Source organism: Onychostruthus taczanowskii, unplaced genomic scaffold (assembly GCF_017590055.1).
Source record: "Onychostruthus taczanowskii isolate IOZ18803 unplaced genomic scaffold, ASM1759005v1 scaffold26, whole genome shotgun sequence".
Classification (NCBI taxonomy): domain Eukaryota; kingdom Metazoa; phylum Chordata; class Aves; order Passeriformes; family Passeridae; genus Onychostruthus; species Onychostruthus taczanowskii.
In genome coordinates, this window is record NW_024499906.1 from 5,939,088 (window position 1) to 5,966,743 (window position 27,656).

General features: G+C 43.5%; 1 protein-coding gene across 1 annotated transcript in view; it reads right to left on the reverse strand.

Annotated features, from left to right (window-relative positions):
- Nucleotides 1–1,156: 1,156 nt before the first annotated feature.
- SIAH3 (siah E3 ubiquitin protein ligase family member 3) overlaps nucleotides 1,157–27,656 on the reverse strand; it is a 41,171-nt gene continuing 14,671 nt past the window's right edge. Inside the window, exon 2 of the mRNA XM_041407364.1 lies at nucleotides 1,157–1,750. Within this exon, the coding sequence (XP_041263298.1) occupies nucleotides 1,157–1,750 (594 nt within the window). The remainder of the gene's footprint in view (nucleotides 1,751–27,656) is intronic.

The window sequence follows — 27,656 nt, forward strand, 5'->3', positions numbered from 1 at the left end:
AGATGGGAATGAGTGACAGGAGATGGCCAGCACCTGCCTCCAACTCTCCCCCCAAGGAACAATTCAAGAGAAGAAGCTCCTAAAGAAGCCTGTGTCTTTTTGTGACCATCTCTGTTTGTGAAACACCCTCAGGAGAACAAAGCAATGGTCACCCCTCACCACCACACCACAAAATGTATACAAGGCAAAAAACTGTTGAGGTCTTTTTCAAAGAAGTGCCTATCAAATCTCAAAGCCAATTGGCAAATAGGTGTCCTATCCCTATTGCTGTGCATCAGTATTTAGCAGCACAAACTGAGGGTCTAACTGGCACAGAATTCAGTAGCAAGATCAATGTCCAGCTTAAGACCCTTCTTATGCTTTATTTTATGAAAATTTCATTTTGAATACTTAAGGAAACAGCAGCTAAAAAGATGAATACCCCAATGGCTGGGTATGGTTATATTCATCCTATGGCCAGACCATCTAGCAATCTCTCCCTGCTGTTTATGATACAAGAGTGAGATTTAACCATGATCACAGTGACCAACCACTAGCTGCCATTCCCAATTAAATGCAAAGTGAGGCTTCCCAGCCCTCTGCTCAGCAGAGGAGTGACTTTATCTTCTAAGCTTTCACTGTTTGGGTGAGAAGGTTTTTTCCTCAGAAGCTGAAGGGAGCTCAGAAACTGCCAGCTCCCGCAGGGCTTGGCTGTGCCCAAAATACAGGAGTTAAACCACTATCACTAATATGGAAACCTGGGTGCTCTTGTCCGTGGAATACTTGACCTTTCATCAGGCACAGGGGCCTCTGGTCCATTAGGCAGGCAATGAAGGAAACATATTTGCATAGCATGGTCACACCAAAGGTTTCTGCCAGTCAGTCTGGGTGCACTTTTCATCAATAAGTGTTGTTTCCAGTGCTGCTGGAGGGCGACAATAAATTGATTAGCCTCTTTAAAATTTCTCATAAAATTGTATTAGCAAAACGGTAAATACATGACACAGGGACTGTAACCACGGGATGTTTACATAATGCCCACTGTGGACAAGTACTAAATACCATAAAAGACCCGAGACCCCCCCCGCCGATAAAAAGTCTGTGAGTTCTGGCTCTCAGAAGGCAGCTAGAGCACCATTGTTGTTGCTGTTGTTCCTCCTCCTCTTCCTCCTCCCCATCACATTTCAGCTTCGGAGCTGTGAACTTTGCTGGTGGTTATCGCAATTCCTATCGCTAGGCTTCCGTTGTCAGAAAAGAGTTGAGCCAGGGAAGTGTTCAGCACAAGGCAATCCCCATCTGAAATGACAGAGTCAACACACTCCAGGATCGACCTGGGGGTCGCCTCCCACTTGAGGCGCCTCTGGTTCCTGTTGAGCTCCAGCCGGTAGGTGAAGTTGTTGGCCTGGGTGGGCGTGCCGATCAGCATCATCGTGGCGAAGAACTGGGGGTGGCCCTCATACTTCTCCTGCTTCCTGAGGACCAGCAAAAACTGGTGGCCAAGGCAAGAGTGCATGATGATCCAGTCCGTGGGTGCAGGCAGGTGCATGTCCGTGGCCAGGAAGACAATCTCCGCGCCCTGAAGGATGTTGATGCGGTGGGTCTGCCTCAGGTGGGACACCACCACCTCCAGATGCCCTTCCCACGGGCAGGAGAAGAGCGGGCACGTGCAGGGGACCAGCTGGGGGTCGTGCACTGCTTCGTGGTGATGGCAGGGAGGAAGGATGCCTTGCTCTGTGGACGCCTGCGCAGCTGCACAGCGGGTCGGTGCATACTACGGGAAGAGAGAAATTAAATGTGAGGGCGAGTGGACCAGAAACCAGTGCAGATGTGCAAGGCACAGACCCCACAGACATCAGCCACCCATACTCCACCTAAAGCAGCACCAGTGGGGGTTCAGAGAACGCAGCACACCGGGGATCAGACACAGTCCTGACCTGGATGTGCACAGCACAAGGAGATGGCAGCTGCCTTGTTCTCCAGGAGAACAGACAAACTGTTTGAGCCATGATAAGTCACTTCAAATGAAAATGATGTATGTGTTTAAGGAGCAATTTCATTAGTTCAGGGGGAAAAATCTGATTAAAAAGAAAGAACAACTCAACAAAGCAAGGACAGCATGGGGCATTTTATACAGTTAAGAGTTTTGCTGCTCAGAACAAGGGAATGAAATATGTATGGCATTATTATTCTTTAATGAAACATACGGGCAAATACAGGCATTTTTCCTGAAACAATAGGCTTTATTACACCCATAATTTGTGAAATAAATGTCAGTTTTTATTGCATATGATACTGTCACTATTTTTTTGGTCAATGTATTTGTGCCTAATTGATGCTCTTACTACCATAAATCTTAAATTGCTCTCAAAGGTGATTGGATGGCAGATTGAGGGCATTTTTATACTAAAGTAAATTTGGATTAAGGTAGGGCAGCTCACTAAAAAGAAAGCAGCTCTTGCAGAAGAATTCCACGTGAGGACTAAAAAGCAAACTGTTCTGCCTCTCTCAAGAGGATATTGCTGAAGAGAAATAAGTCTCACTCAGCCGAAAGTGTATTCACATGTAATGCTATCCAGGAAGAGTAATGTCTCTCCACAGTAACTGTGTGCATAGACAAACCCTAAGGCACAGGCATGCCGGTCATGATTCATCTTACCCAATTTTAAGTATTTATTTCACCCACCCAAGACAGAAACCTGGTTACCTGGGACTGCCTCTGCAGCCTGTAGAGTGAGGCAGCCCTTAGAGTGCAGGACTCAGATCTTGGCTGAAGTACTTCAGCTTCTAAAGGTGACACCAGCTGATGCCAGAGAGACTGAGATCCAGTCTGCCTAGCTGTGCCTAAATTTTAGCTGTTTAAGCATTTTTTTCTCTCTGAACTCCTCTTATAAAGGTACATCTCTTACATCCATTAACGCCCCTTACAGCAATACATACATGTATATATACACACTTCGCTTTAACATATGCCCTAGGAAGATTAATGCAATTCCCTAAATAGCGTCCCACACCCCCTTATTTTAATATATGTACCCGAAATGGCATGAACTACATTATAGTTGTAACATTTAACAGTTGTTCTCCTCCATGCCCCATCCAATTCACAGCAGATTTGGGATTTTTGAGCAGAGATTTGTTTTATCCAGGGGCAAGAGTAATCCCATATAATGGGTGGCAGATTTGCTGTAAAGGGTGTGTTGTCTTGTCTTGTTATGGATACCATGAAAACGTTAATTACAGCCTTGCTGTAAGCAGTTTTTCCCAGCAGAACTTGTGCATTTCTTTACAGGATGTTTTGGAAGGCAATCTCTTGGGTAAACTGTCCTAAATCTCAGATCAGGGCTTCCTTGCCAACCAGGATGACAATTCCATCCATTCTCATTGTGTCAGTAGCTGCCAAGGGTTATGATGGATAGAGCAGGGTTGTGATTGCTGTTGCTGTGAAATTCATGGCTCTTCCCAAGGCACTGGATGTCAAAGGGAGCTGTTTCTTCTTTTTCTGGCATTTGATATGAAGAATAATTGACAAATTAAGCCTTACTATTGAAACTTGCAGTTTTTTCTCTTGACAATTATTACTTCAGTAGTACTGTTCTACTTTTGCCTTCCCCATATTTTATTTGTTTTGCTGTATAAAATTCAAGAATATAAACTTTTTGAGAAGATAATGAATTGAGGACAGATAAATGGCTATCATTGTCTGGGAAATAAAACAGGTCATTATAAACTAATCAAGGTTTGTGGCTTTAGCTGCCTGCTTATCGCAGTGGGATTACTGGTTCACATTTAATTCTACATTAATTTTTGCATCCCATTAGGATGAAAGTTATGGTTAATTTAAACTCTTTGGTGAAGGAGGCTACTGCAATGGCAGATCATAAAAGCCTTAAAAAAAAAAAATCCTGAAATGCTAATTGCCTCATAAAATGAATTCTAATCTCCCAATCTAATGCAGTGGGTGTGAGCAATTACTTTCTCTCACCAAACTGTTAATGCAAAATTAGTGATTATACTAATTAAAACTAATGAACTCATACTCACATGCTGATAAACCTCTCAACCACTTGACAAGTTCCAGCCTTCTATCAGTTTTATTTAACTCCGCTTTTGGAAGATGAATCTTAAATTAACCTCTTGACTAACATTCAAAATTAGGTTTTGAAATTTGAAGCTTTATAGGCTGTGTATAATTCTTCTCCAAAGATTACCAGAGTAAGAGAAACCATTTCCACTGAGGATGAAATTGAATTTAGAAATGCGCTCTCCTAATTTGAGAAACATGGAGAACAATGGTAGCTCATCCATCTAAACTGCATCCAAGGTAAGAAAATACAAATATCTTCAAAAATCCTTTTATGGCAAGCATGTCTCTATAGCTCTGGAACTGGAAAAATAAATTACAATAACCAACTTATACGATATTTTTGTGTGTGTGCATATAATTATGAATTCCCTTTCATAACTCACAATTCTGAAATATTTCCACAAACCACTTCAACAAAGGATTTCTCGTCTAACTTTGTTCATTTCAGATTTATTGAAAATTCTGGAAACTCAGTACAAACCACATGATCTATTTTTATTCTTTGACTTGGTAAGAATCATTTTCAAAATCTGGCTTCTGAATTGTTTGACCATCCTGTTTCAAAATTTTAAATCTGTAGTATTTAGAAAGAAATGTTTAATAATTCCTTGTCACTTTTCAAAAAAAGTCGCAGATAAAAATATGATTTTACATTTATTTTTGAGGTGTGGGTGTAACTATCGGGGTGTTTGTGCTCTTGTTGGTCATTCATATGGCTGTGAATTGAAATGCTAAAATTGAAATGCAAAACAGGCAAAAAATGGTCACCTTGAGTGTATTTAAATGCTTGAATAAATATTTATGAACAGTTATTTCCATGTTAAAACTGCTCCGGTATTTACTTTCTACCATTTATTGCCCAATTACCTAATAAAATTAGATTTATTATATTGTTGTGTCAGTCCAGTATTATCCTCAATTATCTTTTATCCTGTTGGCCAATTTCAGTCAAATTGAACTACGGGATGGAATTCTCAAATGCTTTAATTTTCAATCATTTCTGAGAGAACAGGCATCAGGGTAGAGCAGCATGACCCCTTCATGTCTCCAGGGAGGAACAGCTGGCCACATGGGCAGTATTACATTGACAGACAGGAGAGAACCTAAACAATGGCAGTTTGATCCCAAATGGATTATAGACACCAGAGAACTCACATGAGACAGTGTCTTTATGAACAGGAGAAAAGGCTTCAGCCAGAGTGCTCCTCATTAGATGCAACATAATCCCACCATGAGGCACCAAACCGCAGGAAACCAGGCTCTGCTGCTCACAGAAAAATTTCTTTTTAATGATGCACCTTATTACAGAGCACTTCTTTTCAAGACCAAGTAACTTGGCAAAGACCAAATTATAAGCACATGGTGCTTTTCTTATGGAAAAACAACCCCAACCAAACCATGACTAGATTTGAAGTGGGACACAGGGTTTCTGCTAAAAATGCAACAAATTGCTTTAGATGTGACACATTTGTTCTACCTTTGATGTTTGAGGGGTAAGTCCCTAACTTTGAAGACTGTCAGCTCCTTTTACAGCCCGTGAAGAGTCCTGGAGTGCAATTCACTTGATTCCAAGTGGTGCTGAAAGAACATCCCACTGGACACCCTCTCTACATGCAGACAGGACCAAACCCATCCTCAGCACAGACCCACAGAGGTTTAACTGGCTGCTGGACAAGAAACAGAAGGACAACCCAATTTTAGTCAGGAAAGGTGCAGTCAGGACCAAACCCATCCTCAGTACAGACCCACAGATGTTTGCTGGACAAGAAACAGAAGGACAACCCAATTTTAGTCAGGAAAGATGTGTACCACAATGGGCTTCTCCTGCTGTGCTGGAGACAACACAGCCCACAGAGAGAGAAATGGATGCCTGCTCACGTGAGGGTGTAAATCTGTGCCTCCCTACCATCATTACAACTCCAATGACTTGATGGAAAATTCAGGGGAAGGATGAAGGGTAGATGCAAGAGTTAAAGACCTCCAAGAGGTAAAGAATACACAAACACGACTCTGAGACTGCAGCTGCAAAGCTGAGGCACCCACCCGGGAGAAAGGGCTTTGCTATTGCTCCTCAAGCTCTGAGGGACCTTTTGTGCTTGAACTAGTGAAGACTTTAGATCAGCTATGGTGAAAAGAGTGGCAACAGAGGCAGCAACCCACCCTGCACCTCTGCTGGCTGGGGTCATGGCCTTGGCTGGTGCAGGCACTAGATACACCACTGTGCCTCAAGCCGTGCTTCTCTGCTGCACATTGGCACAGCTTCAGCAGGGAGAGCAAGTGCAGCTGCTGCCCTGAGCAGCTAAGTGTCCTGCCATTGAAGTTCTGACTTAAAAATGGTGAATTTGCTCAAGATAAATCCCACAGAGTGAAGGAGAGTTGAAAGCAGTGCTCCTATCCCATGGGAGAGGGCCTGGACACTGCTGGCCCAGATTATAAGGAGGGTGAGTAGCACCACCACATTGTAGAAGAATAAACTCTGCTCAGGTCTTTAGAGTAAAGGTTAAGTGTCACCTTTCAGCACTTTCCAATGTTCCTCAGTGTTATACTGGAAACCTGGATGCCTCATTCCTACTTTTACTTGCTGTAATGCACATAATGTGCAAAAATCAGCCTTTCACATCCCTGTGAACCCTGTCAATGCGTGCCAAGAACATTCCAAGGAGGGAGGACAGGGACTGGTTCACTGCCCAGTAAATAAGTGTTTCTGACAGGAAAGCAGGTGCTGCAAATAATCATCTTTTTCCAGAGACTTCACACCTATGCAACTGCATTTTCTCCAGTGGTCACACACACTTTGCAAACACTCATCAGTTCACCCACTCGCTGGGCTCTTTGCTTGGGGCAGTCAGTGGTGTGGTCTGAAGGCCACCACGGTGGGGCTTCTGAGCAGGGCCACACAGAAACTGCGAAGATGAGAACAAAGCCATCACACACATGCCACCCAGCCCAAACCAGAAGACAGCTCCCTCTCTACCCCAGTCCAGCCTTAGCACACCCTGAGGCATTGCAAACCAATCCTCCTCCCAAGAGGAAATTACTTCTTCCATGAACCTAACCCTCTCCTCTTCATCCACTGCTTTCTTGGCTGGATTGCAGGAGAGTTGGTAGGAGCTGTACATGTTCATGGCAGCTGCAAGCTTTGGTGGGAGCCAGGGATTGAGAGGGGCTGTGCTCACAGCCCCTGTTACAACCCCACCAACCTGCCTGTGACAAGGAACAACAAGGGATGCGGTCACCCTGTAGGTGTGTAAGCAACTGGAAATGAGCACTGAAAACTCAGTGGATTTTTGACATTGACCTAAAGATTTTTGCAGACAAGGAGGGACCTGGGCCTGCAGCTGTGAGATTGCTTTGAGTGAGCAGCTTCCAGGGCCTTCAGCAACTTTCAACAACCATGGCAACTTTTAGGGAATCTGCTGAAACAAATTGGCATTTTCTTTGCCAGTGATATGTGCCATTTATTCAGTTTTCTTACTGTCTTCCTCCTATTTCTTGGCTTCTCAGGGACTGACTGCTTCTTCTCATCTGTATGGAAACTGCCTCCAGTAATTTTCTAATCCTCAATTTCTTTCTGCCTCACAAAAGCTTTGCCACCCACTAACATCCACCTCCACGTTACTTACACCCACCTCACAGGGACAGAAGCTCAAAAGAACTATAAAGGTGACATGAAGAAAGTAGTGAGTCTTTTAATCCTGGTCTTCATTTAATTTATCTTCTGCTCTTTTTTAATATGCTGATGAGATTTTTTAAGTCTTTCAGATGAAAGAAAAGAGAAGGAAAAAACTCCAACCCCCTCAACCTATTTTGTCAAAAGCTGTACTTTCATATCTGAAATTAAGAAATCCAAGCCAGGGATCATGTTGGGGATTTATTTAAAATTTTAATTGCACAAAATCCTCTTCATTATGAATGCATCAGTTGAATTTCTTAAGTACTAAATATTAGTTGCAGCTTTGGCAGTGGAAGGATTTGTTTTCCTTACTATCAAATGGCAGTGAGAGGACAACTTCAAGCTCATTTTACTAATCTCACTTTGCAACATAATCAGGCGTGACTTGGTGACACAGCGCACGGGATGTGTTAATGGCTGTCATGCTAATTACACACCTCTGACTACACAGAGAAAATGCAGCTTTAGTACATGCCCATGCTGTACCACACACTTCTCTGAGATGAATCCACATATATACAGAGGTATTTTGGAAAAAAAACACTGGTTTTTGGTAGATCTAGCAAATTTATGATTCATTATTTTAAATGTATCCCAGGTGAAAAGAGAGATGTTATTCTCAAAATTAATCCCTTGCTTTCTATTAATTTATTTTTTTTTTCAGCATTAACTGTCATGCACTCTTGAAGTGCAAGCAAAAAACTTCAGGAAATTCAATCTTCTTTGATATATTGAAAACAATGTAATTATAATGAAATATAAACAGGATCCACACTAAAACATTTCAGTCCATAGATGCTTTCTGAGACAGACCGTGTGGACACTGCTAGGATGGAGCAGGGTCACACTCTGCAGCTCTCCTACTTCAAACCTAAGTTTGATTAACCCTTCCAAGCCCAGATGGGCACCAAAACTTCCTGTGCTTCAAACCGAAGGGAGATGCACCACCCTGATGACCCTCAGCCAAAGCTGCAGCAGGGTCATGGACACCCAGGAAAATGATCCCAATTTAGATGCTGTGTTTGGAGTATCTCACCTGAGATCACTTTCTGTGCTCTCTTTGAGAAATAAAATAAACTATCAGATGCAAGCAAAACCATGTGCATGTGCATGGGCAGTTCCTCTGCGTCCTGTGCATGCAAATAACTGCATCTGGCAGCTATTTGCTACTCAAAATAAAAAGCTAGGCTGGAGGGTGGGACATGCCCTTGGGACCTGATTTGCAACTTGTATTCTCTCTGCTGCATTTTAGGGCTGGGTGCAGTGCAGTGAGAGCAAACCATAGCAAAGTGTAACTGATGCTGCATTGCAACTGCTGATGCACTGGGGTGTGCAGACATTTACCATCTTCTCTTTGGACTAGAAGGTTTATGTCTTGATTTAAGCAAGGGTGATGCCATCCCCTTTGGCCACACAAGGCAAGTCAGAAGCCAAGGCACACCCTATCAGCTCTTTCTCCACAAGGGCAGGGTGCAACAATTGTTTATCAGTAGCTTGCTCATGAGACGCTGCTGATCCTGGCTCTGGGTGAGGGAGTGAGCAGCCTGCATATGTACAATAGAGATAATCAAAAATGCAGAGTTATCTGGAGATTTGCTTCATCCTTTATCCACTTTGTATTTTGGATAAAGCCTGTTCACAAAACGCAAAACCATTATAGGCTTTAATTAAAAGCAAAGTGATAAAGCGCTTCCAAGCTGCGTCTGCTCTGACTGATAGGGAAGGCAGAGTTCACAAGAGCCCTATATCTGACCTGTTGATTTTGTGGTTTACATTCATACTGAAAAAGAAATTAATATGGAAAAGAATTAAAAAAAAAAAAAGAAAGAAGAAATGATTGCCCACTGTGCTCATAAACTTAGCAGTTCAGACTGCCTCTAAATTACTCATCATCTGATATTCATTTACAAGTTACTACAGTAACAGCGTGTCTCTAAGAAAAGGAGATTTGCTGGTGTCATCTGAGATAATTAGACCAAATCCACCCTGAGACAATTGAATTTCTCCCCTTCCATCAGACAATCTCCAGCTATCACAATTATATGACATGTAAGTCCATTAAGTGCTCTTTCAGAGATGCACCCCAGGAGTGCCAAAGGATGGCACAAACATTACTGGTCTCCTGGCAGGAGAGAAGGGATGAGGTCGTGGCTGTTGAACAAGCCCACAGCCTCTCTTGGTGGGACCAGTGTCTCTAATCCCACCTATGCACGCTTCCTGGCCAAGGATTTGCTCTGTGGTCTATCTCACATTGCTCTGACAACTGTCACAGGGCAATGTGCAGCTAAGCCTGTGCCAGACTGTCACAGTGGTGTGCAGACAGTAGGCTGGGGCCAGGTAGGGGTAGTGAGGAGGGAACATAGGGCTCTCAGTGCTGACTTCCCTGTCTCCCTGTCCTGTCTCCATAGGCTCTGCCTGTGCCTACGCCTCTGTAGCAGTCACTGACAATGCATGAGCCATAAAACACTCCATATTTTTAGTTAAGACTTTCTCCTGGGAGCTGTTTCTGAGGAAATGAAAGGGTGTCTTAAAGTCATGTCTATCTCCTTGCTGAGGCACTGCTGGTACCAACAAGCAGTGGGCATCCCAAACCCATCCACGATGGCCTGCTGTGGTGGGGTCAAGCCCAGGTTATAGAAGAGGGGGAAATAAATTGTTTCTAGCTCAGAGTAACTCTTTATTCCCCTGCACATCTCTATCCATTCTCCACAAGTGACTTTCAGCTTGTCCTTGCTCTGGGTACCTTGCAATGTAAGTGTGGCACTGAAGGAAAAGTCTCCCTGTTACAAGACAACCTAAAATTCATCCTTTTTTCACTGTCAGATGAAAGTGTGTTTTGAGTTTGTGTAAGAAAGGGGAAAAAAACCCCACAAAACAACCCAGAAAATCCATGTGAGCTGTTAGCTTTGGGCATGAAAAGCAAACAGCAAGTCTGGGTAAATTAATTTAGTTGGTGTAATGTATGCAAATGCTTCATTGGCATATTCTTTGCAGTAAGGAAAGGGACATTTCTCTGGGAACATTTGTCTTGTGTCTCAAATATTCTTTTAATTTTGTGCAAATCGTAGCCTGTTCCTTCTTCATCCTCCCCCTCAAATTCTCAAAGAATAGTTCTTCTAGAAGTTTTTTTCATGTGGGGAGGATACAGGTAGAAAGAAAGAACAGAAAGGGAGGCTCAGCTTAGCCTGAGAAGACAATGTTCCATTGCTATTAATAGACTGAAAATTTAAAAGGTTTTGTTAAAAACAAAACAAAACAAAACAAAAACCTAACAAGACAATGAAAACCAAAATCCACAGCAATCTTCTAATTTAACAATCCTGCTTATGGAAAGCTACAGCCTATCCTGTTCAGGAGAGGTCAGGTCAGTCAGTCTCTGTGTTGTGCCTCCTGCAGCTCTGTTGTTTTGGGGAGAATTTGGGGGGTCCCCTGGCCCCCCCCTAGCCTGCTGGCACCTGCCTTCTGACCTTGTGTGCCAACAGCAGGAGTGAGTGTAGCACTGCTGAGTCACAGAAGGTTTGGGGTAGAAGGGGCCTATCAGATCATCTAGTCCCAGTGCCCTGCCATGGACAGTGACATCTGCCACTAGACCAGGTTTCCCAAAGCCCCATCCAAACTGGCCACCAATAATTCCAGGGATGGAGCATCCCAGCTTCTCTGGGCAACCTGTTCCCCCATCTCACTATCCTCACAGTAAAGATTTTTTCATTATTTTTTCATATTTATCCAATCTTGTTGTCCTTCAGTTTAAAACTGTTACTTCTTGTCCTGTTACTACAAGCCCTGGTAAAAAAAGTGTCTCTCCATCTCTTCTGTCATGCTTTATAAACTGAAAAGCTGCAATCAGATCTCCTTGGAGCATTCTCTTCTCCAACCCCATCTCTTTCAGCCTGTCTTCGTAGGAGAATTGCTTCAGCTCCTGATCACCTTCATGGCCCTTCTTTGGATCTGCTCCAACAGGTTCACATCCTTCTTGTGCTGGAATCCCTGGAGCTGGATGCAGTATTCTGGTTAGGGTCTCACAAGAGTGGAGGAGACAGGCAGAATCACCCCTTCTGACCTGCTGGTCACGTTTGTGTTTATGCAGACCAGGATATGGTTGGCTTTCTGGGCTGCAGGTGCATATTGCCGAGTTGTATCTGATTTTAAGTTAACAGGTGCTCCCAAGTCCTTTTCCACAGGACTGCTCCAAACCCATCCATCACTCAGCCTGTATTGATACCTGGGATTGACCTGACCCAGGTGCAGGGCCTTGCACTTGATCTTCATGAGATCCACAGGGCCCTGCTCCTCAAGCCTCTCAAGGTCCCTTTGGATAACATCCCTGCCTTCAAATGAATCAACTGCAGCACTCAGCTTGATACCATCTGCAAACTGGCTGAGGGTGCTGATCCCACTGCCTATGATCCCACTGATCCCACTGCCTATGTCACTGATGAAGGTATTAAATAGTATTTAATACTATTAATAGTATTGGTCCCAGTATGGGACCCTTATGGGACACACCAGTTGTTACTGGTTTCCACTTCCATTGGCTGTTACTCTTTGGATGCTGCCATCCAGTCAATTCCTTATTCATCTAACAGTCCATTCATCAAACCCCTACCTCTCTCCAACATAGAAGTAAGGATATTGTAGGGGATGGTATCAAAACCCTTAGGGAAGGGGAAGTAGATGGCAATTGTAGCTCTTCCCTTGTCTGCTGATGCAGCCATTCCATTGAATAAAGCTGCCAAAATAGTCAGGCATGATTTGTCTGTGGTGAAGCCATGTAGGCAGTCTCTAATCACATCCCTGTCTTCCATATGTTTTGACATCTTCCAGGAGGATCTGCTCCATGATTTTACCAGGCATGGAGGTGAGGCTGACTGCTTGGATATCACCAGGGAATGACGAGGTTGTTCATGGGGAAAACAGGCACAATCAGATGTGAGAGACCCATTACCCAGCAGAGCTGCACTCCCTGGAGTCTAGTTATTTTTGAAGTCAGAAATCCATTAGCATAGACTATGCAGCTCTGGCTGCAGCACCACAGGCTCTTTCTATCAGCTCTGGTCTCTCTGGTTCTCCATTGTAAAATTTCCTATTTCAGTGGAAATAGGAAATTTCCTACAGGAAATAGGTGCAAGTGGAGCACCAGGAAAAGGAGACAGAGGACCACATTTCTTATTCAGAGCCATTTTCACTCTTAAATGTCCCTCATCACACCCTCACTTGTCTTGTGGCAAGGGTTTAACTTCAGCCAGGTCCTCCCCATGCTGGCAGCTTAACACCTATTCTTATAAACTTGTCTGGCTGTACAATATTCTATAACTTGCACATCATAAAAGTGAAAAATTTTACAACTGTTCTGATACACTTATGGGTTTTGAGGATTTGACAGTGGGGTAGATTTTTAAAATTTATTTTCAGCTTTCTATAGAGAGCTTTTTAGAGAGCTTTCTGTGTGACATATTATTGAACAAGACGACATACCACTCATTTCATCACACTGAAGGTGTTTCTGCCTTTCTTTCCAGGACAAACTTCTCTCCTTCCCAAAGGGCTGCACAGAGGAAGCAGGGATTCTCAGGGATGGGACGGAGGGAACATCTGCTCCCCATCTCTCACAGTGCAGACAACAGCCTCCCTACCCTCGGGGGGTGCCCTCAGGCCACTGAGATGTCTGCTGCAATCCCTGCAGCCTGTTGGGATGTGACCCTGCAGCAGACAGCATGGCTTTGCTGCAAGGAACTGCATCATTTGGGGTGAGCAATATATCCCCTGCTGGTTTCAGATAGAGCTGGGAGAGCTCTGTGCAGCCCTCCGGGATCAGGCTTAACAAGCAGGAATGGCTGTGTGGTGTTCTGTGCAGTCTGTCTTGCCAAAAGCACGAATAATGTGTGAAGTGACTGCTAGAGGGACACCCACACTCCCAGGAGGAGCCACTCAAGTGTTTCTACAACTTCACCAGCAGCTACTTGCTTGGTGAAGGCTGTTAGGCACCTTCATGCCCTTGTCAACAGAGCTTCCATCTGTTTTTAAACCCTTTCATTTCCCTCCTTTGCACCCTATAAGTATGCAGTGATGGCTTACCCTTTAAATTCCAACTCCACAGCGAGTCCATGCTTATTCAGAAAAACATCTTTTAGACCTACAGAGTTTGCAAAGACTTCATGGATAAAGATAACAATAGTCAGCTGAGGAAACACCTGTGACAAACAGATGGCTAAATTTTGGGCAGGATTTGTCTCATCTAAATGTATATGCCTAAAAGATCAACATGTTCAAATCTGACCTCATCTGAAGATCCCTTAATAATAGAGATAAGATGTACCTTCACAGAGAAATTCATCATCCCTAGCTTGAACATGTCTATATTCCTGAAAGATGAAATTACCATGAGCACCTGGAGGAGATGTTCATGTCTCTTCCTAAGCTAGAAGTGGAGCTGGGGTCACTGGCCCAGAAGTGGGCACCAGTCTTGCAAAGTTTCACCATGTTCAGTAAATCAGCAGTCACTCAGACTCTGAGTAGCAAGGGTGTCAGGACACAGCCACTGTGACTGTTTAATGGGTGATTATGAGCTGCCTATTTGCCTAATGCAGAAAATCCCTTGAGCTGACACATTTTCTTCCCAGCTAAGGGCTGGTCATCCTAATTTTCAGGCAGCTAGATTTAACAGTGAAATAAAACTAATTTACAGCTCTTGCCATTAGGAGGACAAATTTTCTTCTCTGTCCTTCGGGTGAGAGGCACTATAACAAATGAATGATTACTGACCCGTGATACCTATTAGAGATTGCAGTTGGGTCATCTCATTTGTTGTTTTAACAGAAGAAATTAAGAGCCTAGCAGGGCTATGGCAAAAATTGAATTGATGATGAGATGAACACTGCCTTTACCAGAGGCTCTTCTAGAATTATCTGTGGGAAAAGCCCAGTGACATCAGGACCTTCAGCTATGGGCCCAAATTTTTTGAGCCTAGTAGGACTTTCCATTCACACAGACTTCCTCCCATTGCACCTGGAAGTGCCATCCAGCTGCCAGATGCTGGAGTTCGTACAGATAAAGAAGCAGTTAGCCTTGTACTTACTTGGTTCTTTTCCCTCTGTTACTGCCTGCAGCTAAACTGCCCACCATTGTTTTTGAATCAACAAGAGGTAAGTGCATAGGACAGTTTCCTCCCACTGTGACAGATTCCTATGTTCTTAGTCTTATGCTGATTGAAAAGCAGTCTCTGCTGTCAAGTAACAAAGCCAGTCTCCTTCAAAAGCATCTTCAGTGCAGGGAAACCAATAGCTTCCAAGTTTTAGGGGAAATATTGAAGAATGTCATGGATAACCTAGCTTTGAGCTGTGTGAAGGCAAAATTAGACTCCAGAATTCTGCAGATTCTCAAACTTAAGACACACATGCTTGGCTTCTTCTGAGATCCTCCTGCCCCTAGACAGATTGTGGGGCCATCCCACCCTAGTGGCTCAGCACCACAACACCCATCCTGGTCTGAGCCTGTGCTCCAGCTGCACCCTGGGTCAGCTTTCCCTGCTCCAGCAATATTGCTCTCCTCCTTACAACCTACCCAGACTCTCCAGCCTTTCCCAACTGCATGACACAGTGTCCTGGCCTTGTCTCATGTACTGAAGGAAAGAAAAGTCTAATAATTGCTGCTACTTAATCAACTAATAGTTAGTCTTTAGTTGACTTGTTCTTTTTTTTCTGATCCTAAGATGGAAAACTGTCCCATTGTCTTTCGCTCCCAGAGGTCTGTCCATGCTCTGTCACAGAGTAAATCAGCAGACACAGAAAGTACCATCTCTACTTTGCTTTCCACATGAGCTTTCTCCCCATTTATTTCTGCTCCCTGTTTTACATGAAGATCTGCTTTAGCTTTTGGGCTTGCTCCAGCACCATTCGCTAAAATTATATTAAGTATTGATTGGTAACAGATATATTACAGGGCAATGCTAGTGAGGATACATTAAGTAAATGGAGGAGCAGGCCCATGCTGCTTTCTTCCTTTTACCAGAATGGCAATCATCAGCAGCAGAGTTGTACAGGGTCTGCAACAGCTGTGGCTTGAACCAGCCAGAGATCATCCAAGTTAATAGACTGTGGAGAAGACTCGGTGCTGTGTTAAATGCTGTGGGCCTGGTAGTGCCCTTGGGTACAGAGTACCTAGATGGTCTCGTGAAATTAGAATGGTTTAAGGAAGAAACTCTTGTAATTCAAGGCTCCCCAGTATTCTCATGGTCTGTTATACTGATCCATGTTTCATTTTCACTTATTACTGCTCAATATTTAATTTCCTTTGTACTTAGAAAGGTGCCCAGACCAGGTGACAGTGATGACTGTCTACTATTTTTCAAGTAATGTAACTCAGGCAGTGAAGTAGAAAGGACATTATGAAAGAGAACAGCAAAGTTGAGGCATAGTCACAACTCCAGGTGGTGGACATTAAGGCAACCCTGGTAGAAGATGAGAGGGGAGTGAATGTTTTAGGATGACAAACTGAGGTTAAAAAGAGTGTTAAGAAGAATTCTTTGCATTAAAGCAGGGAGCACGGTAATCTACAACTCTTTCTTAACAGTTACATGTGAAAAAGAAAATCAGTGACAGTAGTGTTAACTTAAACTGACTTGCAAATGCCCTTTTGCTGGAATTCCTTGCTACAGACCATATACAGGTGACTGTAGTTAAAAGAATGCAGGTAGAAAATTTAGAAAAGACTTCATAAAACAGCAACAGGATTGAGGAAAATAATCTGTAGCCATAGAGTGGCAGAGCTACAGCTAAAATTACTTCCCAGTTTGGTCTGGCATTGCCCTGATTCTGTTTTCACTTGGCTATTTCTCTCCACTGCCTGTAAGGGGAGTTGAGGGTGACTGACCTGCACTCAGATGCAGATATCAGCTTTTCAGTTCTTATACTAAGGTGAGATGAATCCCACTTTGCTCCTGCCTCTGAGCTCCCTTGTAACTTTCAAGGCCTTTGAGTCTTTCTCTTCCTGATCTATCTACCTGGCCCCACACTGGCTCATCCCTAATTTATCCGCAGAGGCTACCTTTATACAGGTGAATAAAACAAATCAGGAATAATTTCCTGGCCCTGAGATGAAGTGGAACATCTTTTGTCCATGTGGTTTAATTTACCATTCACACAGAGTGGCCTCTTCTTTGTGTCTGGTGGAAACAGCTCCTGGTCTCTCCAAGGCAATGAAGGAGAATGCTTGCTGGTATATGCCAAATCTGGGAAGAATGCTGCCCATCACACTGCATGGATAATTGCAAGTTGGAGTTGTGGCCTTGGCCTGCTGTGGTTTGGTAGATAGAGCCACATCTGAATTTCCCACACCTAGAGGTGGCTCAGCATGTGCAGGCGAGAGGTAAAAATCCACATCAGGGGGCTTTGTGTCCTGGTTCCCTTGAAGGTTAATGGCTGCACAGAGACTGACAGCCTTCAGGGACTTCTTTTGACACCTTTCCTAAGCACTTGGTCATTTGAAAGTGAAAATAATAAGCACTTTCCTGTGAAAGGCTTTTTCTTTTGGCATCTTATGTCAAGATGCAGTTACATGTCAGGTACGTGTTTGCTTTCATAAGGCACTATGTAAAGAACTTCTCTTCTTCAAGTGCACATTTTGTCAGCAGCTTTTGGACTGGTTTCAACTCCTCAGCCATGCTGCAGCTCTTCTATGTCTAGGAGAGGGCATTCAGGTTTTACCTTCCCTGTCAGCTGCAGAGTCAGACCATTTTGCAAACTGCCCTTGAAATCAATGCAGTTGCTGTATTAGAAATACTTAGCACATAAATTGTAGGACATGAGGCAGTGCGTGTAACAAGGCATGATAACCATGCACTGAACCTGCTGTACAAGCTCATTTCAAAATCTAGCACACACTCCTTGCTCTTCCACTTGCTTGATTCAGAGCTTTGAGGAAGGGCGTGCTTGTGAGCATGCATTGCTAACCACATCCCAACTCCAGTCAGTCAGAAATGGGGCTGAGTTTCTCACATGTTGTATTTTTTAATGATGATATACCCACTCTGCCGGCTTGATGTTAAAATGAGCTTTCCCACCTAATTTTTTCACTTTCACCTAAATCTGAGGATGTTACTGGGTGGGCAATGGTTAAAGAACAATAAAACAGGAATGGAAGTGTCACACCCCCATCTCAGCAGGTGCCTCTGCAGGACTTGATTGTGTCCAAAGTGATAAACAATTATAAAGGGCCATCTTACCCTAGGGTAGTGAGCCAGTGGTGGGGAAGAATGGGAACTAACTGTGCAAGTTTACATATGCACAGGCATTTGATAGAAAGGATGCATCCAGAATGAGTTCTGGTTTCCAAACCTACCAAGAAAGGCTACATCTATGCATGTAACTATTAAAGGTTTATCTTCTGTTTCACAAACCCAAGCCTATAAAAAGACAAACTCATTTACCAGGGAAAGACTTTCTATGCAAAAAACCTAAAGTCTCCTTAAATGTGCCAAATTGATTTCTTTGTCTTCAGGCAGGAATATCAATTAAGCAGAGGTTATGTCCTAGCTTAAAAGCAGTGTGAGATTTATGTGAACAATCAGTTTCAGCTACAGGGAATTAATTTTAAGTGTATACTGTAGTCATAGGAGTGCATTATTTCCTTTCATGTCATTTGTTTCCTGATATTGGCACTCTGGAGCAAGGGTATCTCAAGTAAACTTGGCTTCTCGTTATATATCTGAATCCCATCCGCACAACTACAGACACCTGGTGAGGGGTCACATTCAGCTGAACATGCTCAGCTGTGGGCAGGTGACATCATGATTCAGTGGAGGCACCTCAAGGTTTTGTAGACATCGCTGGTAGCGGAGCTGCTGCTCCAGGGAGAGGAGCAGGTGCTGAGTGGCCAGAATGAGTCTCGTTTGCACTGGAGTGGTACATTTCTCACTTGGCTGTTTTACTGTTGTGCCACCCTCATTACTTCTGCTATTGCTTTTTCTCCAGCTTTGAGCATAACAGGTACCTTGAAAAAGCACTGTACAGGAAGGGTGAACCACTGTACACCCGAATTCTTAGCAGAACAAAGGCAGGACAGCTCCACTGCAACCATTCCACAGAGCTGAGCTGCTAGGAGCAGGAAGACATGGGGACAGCAGAGGCTTTCACAGTTTGTGTGCTGACGTGAAGGAAGATAAATTTAGGATTGAGCCCTAGTTTCTGTGGATTGTGTTTTACAGGAGAGAGAAAAACCAGGCTGCGGTTCACTGTTTCCATAAGAGACATAGGTATTGAATCATATTTTTCTTATTACAAGATGCTTGTATTTTTGCCTGCATGATGACCTTGCTTCAACAGAAAGAGTGGAAGGTGATCCCTGTTTCCAATCTGTTCCACCACTAGGGCATTCCTGTGGGAAGCAGCAGATTGCAGCTCACTCCCTTTTGGGAGAGGCTTCTTCCTTGTTAAGTTGCTCTGTAAACAATGGATGAAACACAGACTGAAAGATGCTGCTAGGGAGTTGTGTCTTCTCCTGTCTTCTAGACTGTCAGTCTGTGTTGGGTACACCCACAAATTAAACACAGGATCTAGTCCATTGGGGAGCACGGGACTATCTGATTTTGCACCCAGGGAGGTAGAAATGGGAGATGCAGAGCTGAGGAAGATGGTCTGAGGACATCAGCCCAGGGCAAAGAAGCACACTGGGCACATTTACACATTTTCAGTGGCAGCTTTGGTGTACAAGGATTCTTAATGACTTCAAGTGATCAGGTGAGTCATTTAGAGTCAGAGACCAAATAGCATCTGATTGTATTTTAGGAGCTGGATCCTGCCCCGAGTCCCCAGCAGGTCATGTCCATGAACAGATAAAGAACATAGCACAATTTTCTCCCACACTGGCTAAGCCAGCATCCCTCACGGGAACTTATCCACCCCCTATTTACTGGGGGACCACTGAAAACCTGGGATACCTCAGTGTATTGATTATAGAGAATTACTCTGCTCTGTAGGGACAGGTAGACAGCAACTACAGGATTCAAGAAGCAAAACACCAGCTTGGGAATAAGAAATAGATAAAATAATAGATAAAATCCTAGATGGCAACAAAGAGATTTGGAGACTGGAAGCTCAGCAGCACTGAGAACATGTCATAAGTGCAAACCTTCCTGCCCCGGTGGCTGACTACTTGCCCAGCAAGGACTCTTCAGGTGTCTGATGGAGGCACTGAGCATTCTAGTGCTTAGTCTGGCAACACATTAAATCCCAGAGATCCCTTGTCTATTTCAACCAATAAATAACTGTGTTATACTTCAAAGTTGTGGATATCCTGCTTACAGAATCTCTTTGTGCATAGCAAAGGGTGCCTGAACAAAGTGACCTAGAAAAGGAGGGTTGCTGTTTCCTCTCCCCAGTACATAAAGCCAGCATGACCAATAGAAGGAAATCCACTTTCTTTGTTCTTGTTCTCCCTCTGAATTGTTGTCATCTCACCAGCTAATGAGCATGGAACACTTTCATTATTATTTGCTGGTGTTGAAGTTTACCGCAAAGGCATACAGATAAAAAAGACAGCCAAACTTACATTTTAGCTGTACACAAGTGGAAAGTGATGCATGTAGTATATCACAGTGTGGACTCTTTTTAAGGGCAACAATTCAGATTTTAGTAAGAGCCACAGCAAAAGACTTTTTGAAGATATGAACCATTCTGATAAGTGGAAAGTGAGAGTCTACTGGACTAGTGTCTCTGATGTCAAAAAGAGAAATCTGGTTAAAGGTTTTTGTTCTGTGTCTCAGAGTTTTGAAATCACAGAAGGGGTTCAAAGGCAACACATTTGATCCACCTTGCCTTACATCTGAGCTTCACAGACTTCTGATCATTACCTAGTCAATACAGGATCTCCCAACAGTCAGAGTGAATAGCATGGACTCACCTTGTGATCTGCTTTTGCATCTGCTCTAGGCATGCCTGTTTCCCTCCACTGGGTAAAATGGGGCTCTCCATTTACTCAGGCATTCCTTTATATTTGCCACCAGAAAAGAGCAGTGTGCAAGAAGGGAGGGTGTAGAGTGAAATCAAATAAGGAGTACTGGGTCTAACTTGGATGGAATTAATTTGCTTCACAGAGACCCTTACAGTGCTGGACTTTGGACTTGTAGCTAACACATCTGTGATTTGAACACAAATCAAAGCATTGGGCAAACACAAACATTTTAGTTATTCCTGAGACGTTCTTGCACAACACCAAGGTTTGTGTTCTATCACTCTGGTTCCCCTCAACAAGTTTATTTGACTTGGTTGAGAACTTTGGAAGGAACACAGCCACGACAGATGACCCAGCTGACCAAATGTATATTCTGGAATGTCATATTAATCAATAAATTGGGCAGAGAGTATTCTTTGCACAGTAGTCTTTGCTTGGAGACTGGCTGGACATTGGTCTGCTGGTGGGAGGTGGCAAGTGACTGTATTTGCATCACATTTTCTTTGTTTTCTCTCTTTTTTTCTCTTATTAGATTATCTTTGTCTTAAGATCTGAGTTTTTCTCACTCTGTTTCTTTCCCCCATCCTGCTGGTGAGGAGTGAGCAAGCAGATTGCAGATGCTTAGTTGCTGGACAGGGTTAACTTACCACAAGGGGCAAAAAAAGCCAGAGTTAGAGCAGCTGCAGCAGGAATAGAGTAACACCATCTTTTGAAAATTAGTTTGTTTGTGACATCTGATGGGGAGCTACAGAGGAGGGGCGTGGTAATTTACACCCCAGGGCCAGATGAGAGTGCCAAAATGAAAGCTTAGTGGTGTTTCTCTCCACCCCGGCCTGCTGTTGGTGAATGCAGCAGGAGAGAAGTGCTCAGCTCTTTAACCTTTCCATATACATCCCTGGTGTGAAGCTGTCCCAAAACAGAGCAGATGTGGCCTGACCACAGGCACTTTCAGCATTGCTTATGTCATGTGTATCTCCTCTGATGGGCTTCATCCTACAGCTCTGCCTTTCGCCCCTGCTGCTCCCTCCCCACTCTGGCTCTGAAACTCTCATGACCCCATAGCCCATAATGACTCCCCAGCCTGCAACTTGCTGCCCATGTTGTTCCCTGTACTTGCAGCCAAATCTTGGCCCATTGGCCAACACTTCACCCACACATCTTTAGAACTTTCTCCCTTTTTTGGTTGCTATTATTATTTCACACATGGGTGTGAGAGCACGCTGGTGTTCTCTGAACTTATGCTAAACTTCCTTATGACTGCTTTAACTTCTTGTCTGGTTCTGTGTGACACGAAATGTTTAGGAGCTCTGGCAACCAAACCTGTTGTGCCACCACTTCTGCAGCTTGCTCTCAGTTCACTGGGTTTCTTGTGGTCCTCCACTGAGATGAAGCTGAGATAAATCAGATGCGATGGGTGCAGCCTCAGTGACCAGGTTTGGGAATCTCTTTTTGTACAAAGTGCACTTGTGGAAATGTGGCAGCCCGTTGCTTCCAGATAAATGCAGATAAATAAGGAAAGACTAAAGTGGGTTGCCCTCCCCTGCCTCAGCATGTGATGAAGGACATGGCATTAACAAGTCTGCTCGCCGCCACGATAACATTTCTGAGCACGGAGCCAGCACTGGCACCCTCAATGTCTCCTTTCCCTACCTCCTCAGAGACAAATTGACCCTGCCTAAGTAAGAAAGGACTTTCCTAATCACATTAGGATCAGTTTAGATGGCAGAGAGGGTAACAAAATTAGAGCTTTTAAACCATTATCTCTTCTTAATGAACATCTGCGTTGATACAAGCCCGCGGAGAGTTAAGGAAAGCTGAGCTATGTCTGATCTCATTACAGCTTTAAAAAACAAAATATGTGATGGAGAGCTGGTTCATGGCTGTAAGAAAACCATCAGTCTTTTTATAACTGGCAAGAAAGGGCTCTGCTCAAGCCCAGAGTGGCTATATTCTGATTCTTGATTTAAAAATAAAATGATCTTTGATGCTGCAAGTCTTTTCCTAGGTCCCATATGCAAACTAATATAATACCTAGTCAAGTAATGTGTCTATAATTTCATATTATATGTGTCATGCCATAGTGTTTTAATCCTGTTGTCTGCCTCTTGCTTGATGCAATAATTGTTGTAATATTTTACATAATCAGAATTAATATGTTGTATGGAGATGCCAGGGAGCGTGTCTGATCTGCTTGCTACAACAGCAATAACTGAAGTGATATTGTTATTGTACTCAGAGGGAAACATGAACTCTGCAGAAAAACTGGACTGGATGAAGCAGAGAACAGGACTGGATTTTGGCTAATGTCACACAGACACCTGTATGGTGGGTATGCAGTGGTCAGGAGTTTTACTGTCCAACATGTTTTTCTTAAAAACAGTAGATGTTTCATATGTTCACATATTTCTTAGGATTGTTTCAGGATTGTTTCAATTGGAAAAGACTTAAGATCGAGTCCAACCGTTAGCCCAGCACTGCCAAGACCACCACGAAAGCACATCCCTAAACAGCACATCCACATCTCTTTCAAATACCTCCAGAGATGGTGACCCAACCACTTCCCTAGGCAGCCTGTTCCAGTGCTTCCTTACCTTTTTAGGACAGAAATTCTTCCTGCTATCCAATCTAAACCTACCCTTACACAAGCTGAAGCCATTTCTTCTTGTTCTGCCTCTTGTTACCTGGGAGAAGAGACTGACCCCCAACCTGGCTACGCCTTTATCATAAATTAGAAAGAAAACAGGACTACCTGTTGACTTGTCAAAGTATAAGTTACTGTTAAAAACCACTGTTCTTTTATGCATACATGTACATATGAAAATAAACCCCCTGATGTTCCACACACCTGAACAATCAGCTCACTCCCTGGTTATTTTTGCACCACCCTAGCTACATCTCTCCAAGGTGAAATTGCTGTAGCAAGAGCTAACCCTAACCAGCTGAAGAAGTAATTTGTATTTAGCTTCAGGCAAGAGGTTACTTCCCATCCCTCTTTTATTTATACATAACTCACCAGTCTTAGATGTTGATACTTTTCAAACATCACTTCTGCAACATATTTATGTTGATGTGTGTAAGGGCATATGTGCTGCACACACACAAACACACACACACACAGACACACACATATATCTCTTTCTTTCCTCCAATTTGGCAGAAACCTAAGTCTAATTTTGAAATGTCACACCTCACATATAATCCCCCAAAAGAGTTTGCAATGCAGATCTCTTCAGCAATCTGGTTCACAGCACATCCCTAAAGCCAGTAATACTGGTAACAGCCTGAGATGGGAGAGCAAAATCCTTTTAAGCCAGCCTCACCACTGAAGTCTTTTATGAAACTGCTCTCTCCATCTACAGACATTTAATTGCTACCTAGCTTTTGGCCTCATTAAATTCCAGATAATTAATCCCCAAGTACTAGATATTCACTCTGCCCCCAGACACTTCGACAGGTTTTCTTAGCAGTGGCCCTGAAATGATTATTTCCTGCTCTCAGTGCTGAACATGCTGTCTCAAGCAGTTTGATGCATGCCCATTAACAGCACACCACTTGGCTATAGTAAGAACAAGAAAAAGACAGGAGAAAAGTACAAGCCTTGCAGTATCATCAAAGTTTCTGTGAATTCGGGTGATGAGAAAAATGCAGATTTGTCTACTTCCAGGACAATTACCCTGTTGCTCTCCAGGGAGCTCAGTTTGCAGAATGGCTAGAGTCAGGCTGAGCTCCAGAGCTGCTGCCATGCACTTCTCATGTCCTGGGATTGTTACCTGCCCATCCAGAGGGGAGAGAACAAAACCCAGTCCCTACATTTTGACATTGAAACCATCTCCCACTCAGACTCCAGTTGTGATTCAAAAGTGGATAAAACCTCTAGGAAATGAGCACAATGTTCTCCCGGCTGTCCAAAAGGAACTTTAAACTTTGCTGCAATTTAATCCTAAGTGTATTCTACCACAGACTTAATTCAATCAAAACTTCTCTCTTCCTCTTAAATAATCAGCAGAAGGCATTTGCTGTAGGGTCTCCCCTGCATGACCAGCAGCAGCAGAGGCACAGCAGGAAGGCAGCATCCCACAGGCACTACCCAACACTGCCCTTGAGGACAAACAGAGGCATCTTGCATGAAATTTGTGCTTCTGCCCTCAGGCACTCAACAGTATCTCCTTTTTTTTCTATTTTGTATAACAAGTTTAGGACAATCTTGAGATGATGCAGCACAGAATTGAAAGTAACTTCCTTTATTTGTTTTCTGGACTGTTTGTGCTAGCAAAACAGCTCTGACAAGAGCTGGGACATTCTCACAAAGCCCATGGACTGTGGGGTGAGATAAAGAATAGTGTTTGTCCTTCAAAGAACACCTTTCCTTCACTATAAATGCTATCAGCTTACATTTACTTTTCTTCTTTTTTTAGCACTGTGTTGCTGTTTGTTTTATGAACAGGTGCCTGGATTGATTATCTCCAAAACCAGAATAATTAATGTCTTTCTGTAACTTCAACATCAAATGTATTTTGATCAGCTTAAAAAAAAAAAAACCAAAAAAGCTCTTCTTTCAGCTAATGGGAGGTGTGAACCTCTAAGTGCTGAGCCCGTGAGACTTTCTCTGACTTCAGAGGAGATTTCATCTCTCATTCCACAAAATTACTGAGAACATCTCAATGAAAAGGGACTGGAGTTTTCTCTTTTCTGTGTCCTAGATCTTGCTTTAACCTCAGAAAGGCCTTGGTTTATCAGCTCTAAAATGCAGGTGACAATATTTATAAGCCAACTGGGAGTTTCTACTTGAGGGACGTTGTATGGAAGCCTAGCTATTTGCCAAAGACAAGCATGATATTTTCCAGATCAATGAGCCATGGACTCTATACTGCAGGCAAAAAAAAAAAAAAAAAAAAAAAAAAGGTAAAAGAATATCTAGTACCAGTCCCCTGAAACAGGAGCTTCAATGCTTAATTAGCACAGAAGTAGCATTCAGGCATTTTAATTCTGCCAGGCTGGCAAGGCCAGGGCGAAGGGAGCAGAAATCCCACAGCTGATTGCCGTGATGCAGGGTGACCAGGGCTGCTCCAGGAACCTGCAGGAGCAGATGCTCTGCAGGGAGAGCGCTCCCTGCCCTCTCCTGTATGGGGAAGCCAGCTGGATGGGTCAGCAGGTGACTGGGGGAAAAGTAAAGGAGCAATCCAGCAAAATGGGGCAGGGCCAGAAGGCTGCAGCTGCCTGGGAAAGCAGTGGAGAGAGCTGGGGCTCTGCTGTGGGGTAGGTGGTGTGTGCAGACATCACTGGCATTTACAGAGTGCTGAAGCATCAGTCAGGAGGTTTGCAAGCTGGGGTGACTTTCACAAAGCCTCAGAGGGCAGAAAGTGCTGATCCAGCAGTCAAGATGAGCTGTATCTGCACCTGCAAAAGCTGGTAAGGAGAAGAGCACAGGGAAAAGGGGCTGTGGAGGGAGCAGGCTGATGTAGTAAACACCAAGGGAATGTAAGCCTACTGCAAAGCTATACCAAACTGATACCAACATTGCTGCTATTTTGTTAACATTCAGGAAGAAGAAAACACTGAACAATGCCTTCCCAGCTTTGCCAAAGCCTTCCGAGTTAATCAAATGTAGCCTTTTTTTTTTTTTTTCTGCTGACAGTACAGTTTCTAAAAATATCATATTTTGCCCATAGACATATGATCTCTATTGACTAAAGTCATTGTGTTCAAACCAGAGGACTTCCTAAAAGATATCTGGGAGCTGAAGTTATGGCCTTGAGCTCCTGAGGAAGGATCTTGGTTTTGGATTCGTGCAGCTAGCCTGGTTAGGTTGCCATAAGAGCCTGTTCTAGCTTTAAAGGATGTGAATTTAAGTCTGTGAGGCAAGAAGTTTTCACTGTACCCTCACCAGAGCTTCACCCTGTGTTATGTCAGTGAATTTCAAATAGGAGCAGAAATGGAAGAGCCATTTAACTTGTGCAATTTCCATCTCATTTGGGGAGTTACAGCAGAAGGAACGCTAGAAGGACCACACTGTTGCTAGGTCACGATGGGTGCAAATTCCCTTCCTAATTAATGTTTGTTAGTGTGTATGTATTACTTAACCCAGGTCTGAAACACAGAAATGTGCTGCTCATGGTAGCCATCTCCTCTGCCCTGATCATGACGGGCCAGCAGCTTTATGAAAGCTTTTGGTACCTGCTCTGTCTACAGAAGAGTTGATTTATGGTTCTCTTAATGAACATTCTTCTGTTACATATTGATTTTCTGCATGTTTAATAGTTTAACTTTGAAATTATGTGAAGGCCAGAACTACATTAAGCTCATACAAGCAGCAAAACATCCTGACATAATAAAGCAAAAAATTGTTGCTGACCTGCAGCTGGTGCATTCTCCCTCTGAGAGCCTGCCTAAGCATCATAGCCAAATGTTCTCTCAAATAATATTTCTCAAAGGTGAGCTCATAAGCGAGTTAATTAAATACCAAATTGGTTATTGTGAGTGCATTTACTGGGCATGAAAAAATAATGCATCTCTGACATTTCCCTCTGTAAATATGTTTTAAATCATTTGTCTGTAGTTAATTGCCATACTGCAAAATTAAGGCAAATAGATATATTTTGGATGCTATAAGTCAACTGCTTTATGGTAATTAAATAACACCAATAGATTATGCTTAGATAAAAAATTCTGGAAAATCAGGAGCATCACATAAAAGTATGGCATTTATTGGTTCCCTGGGCATGTCTCCTGGGTTAGTGTAGGCATGGCAGGCAGAAGACACACCCACATCAGTGAAAAGGGCAGAGCAGAGCAGGAGGGGGCAGATCTGCAGCAAGCTGTTATATTTTGAGGATGACCTGCTCATGAATCTGGGGTGGTAGAAATACTGCAGAACACCACAGGTCACTTACCACCATGGGCAGCACCCATGTGTGAGCCACAGGGCACAGCTGGAGGCTGGAGATATCAGGGAGCCCTGCACCCCTGCTGGTTTTG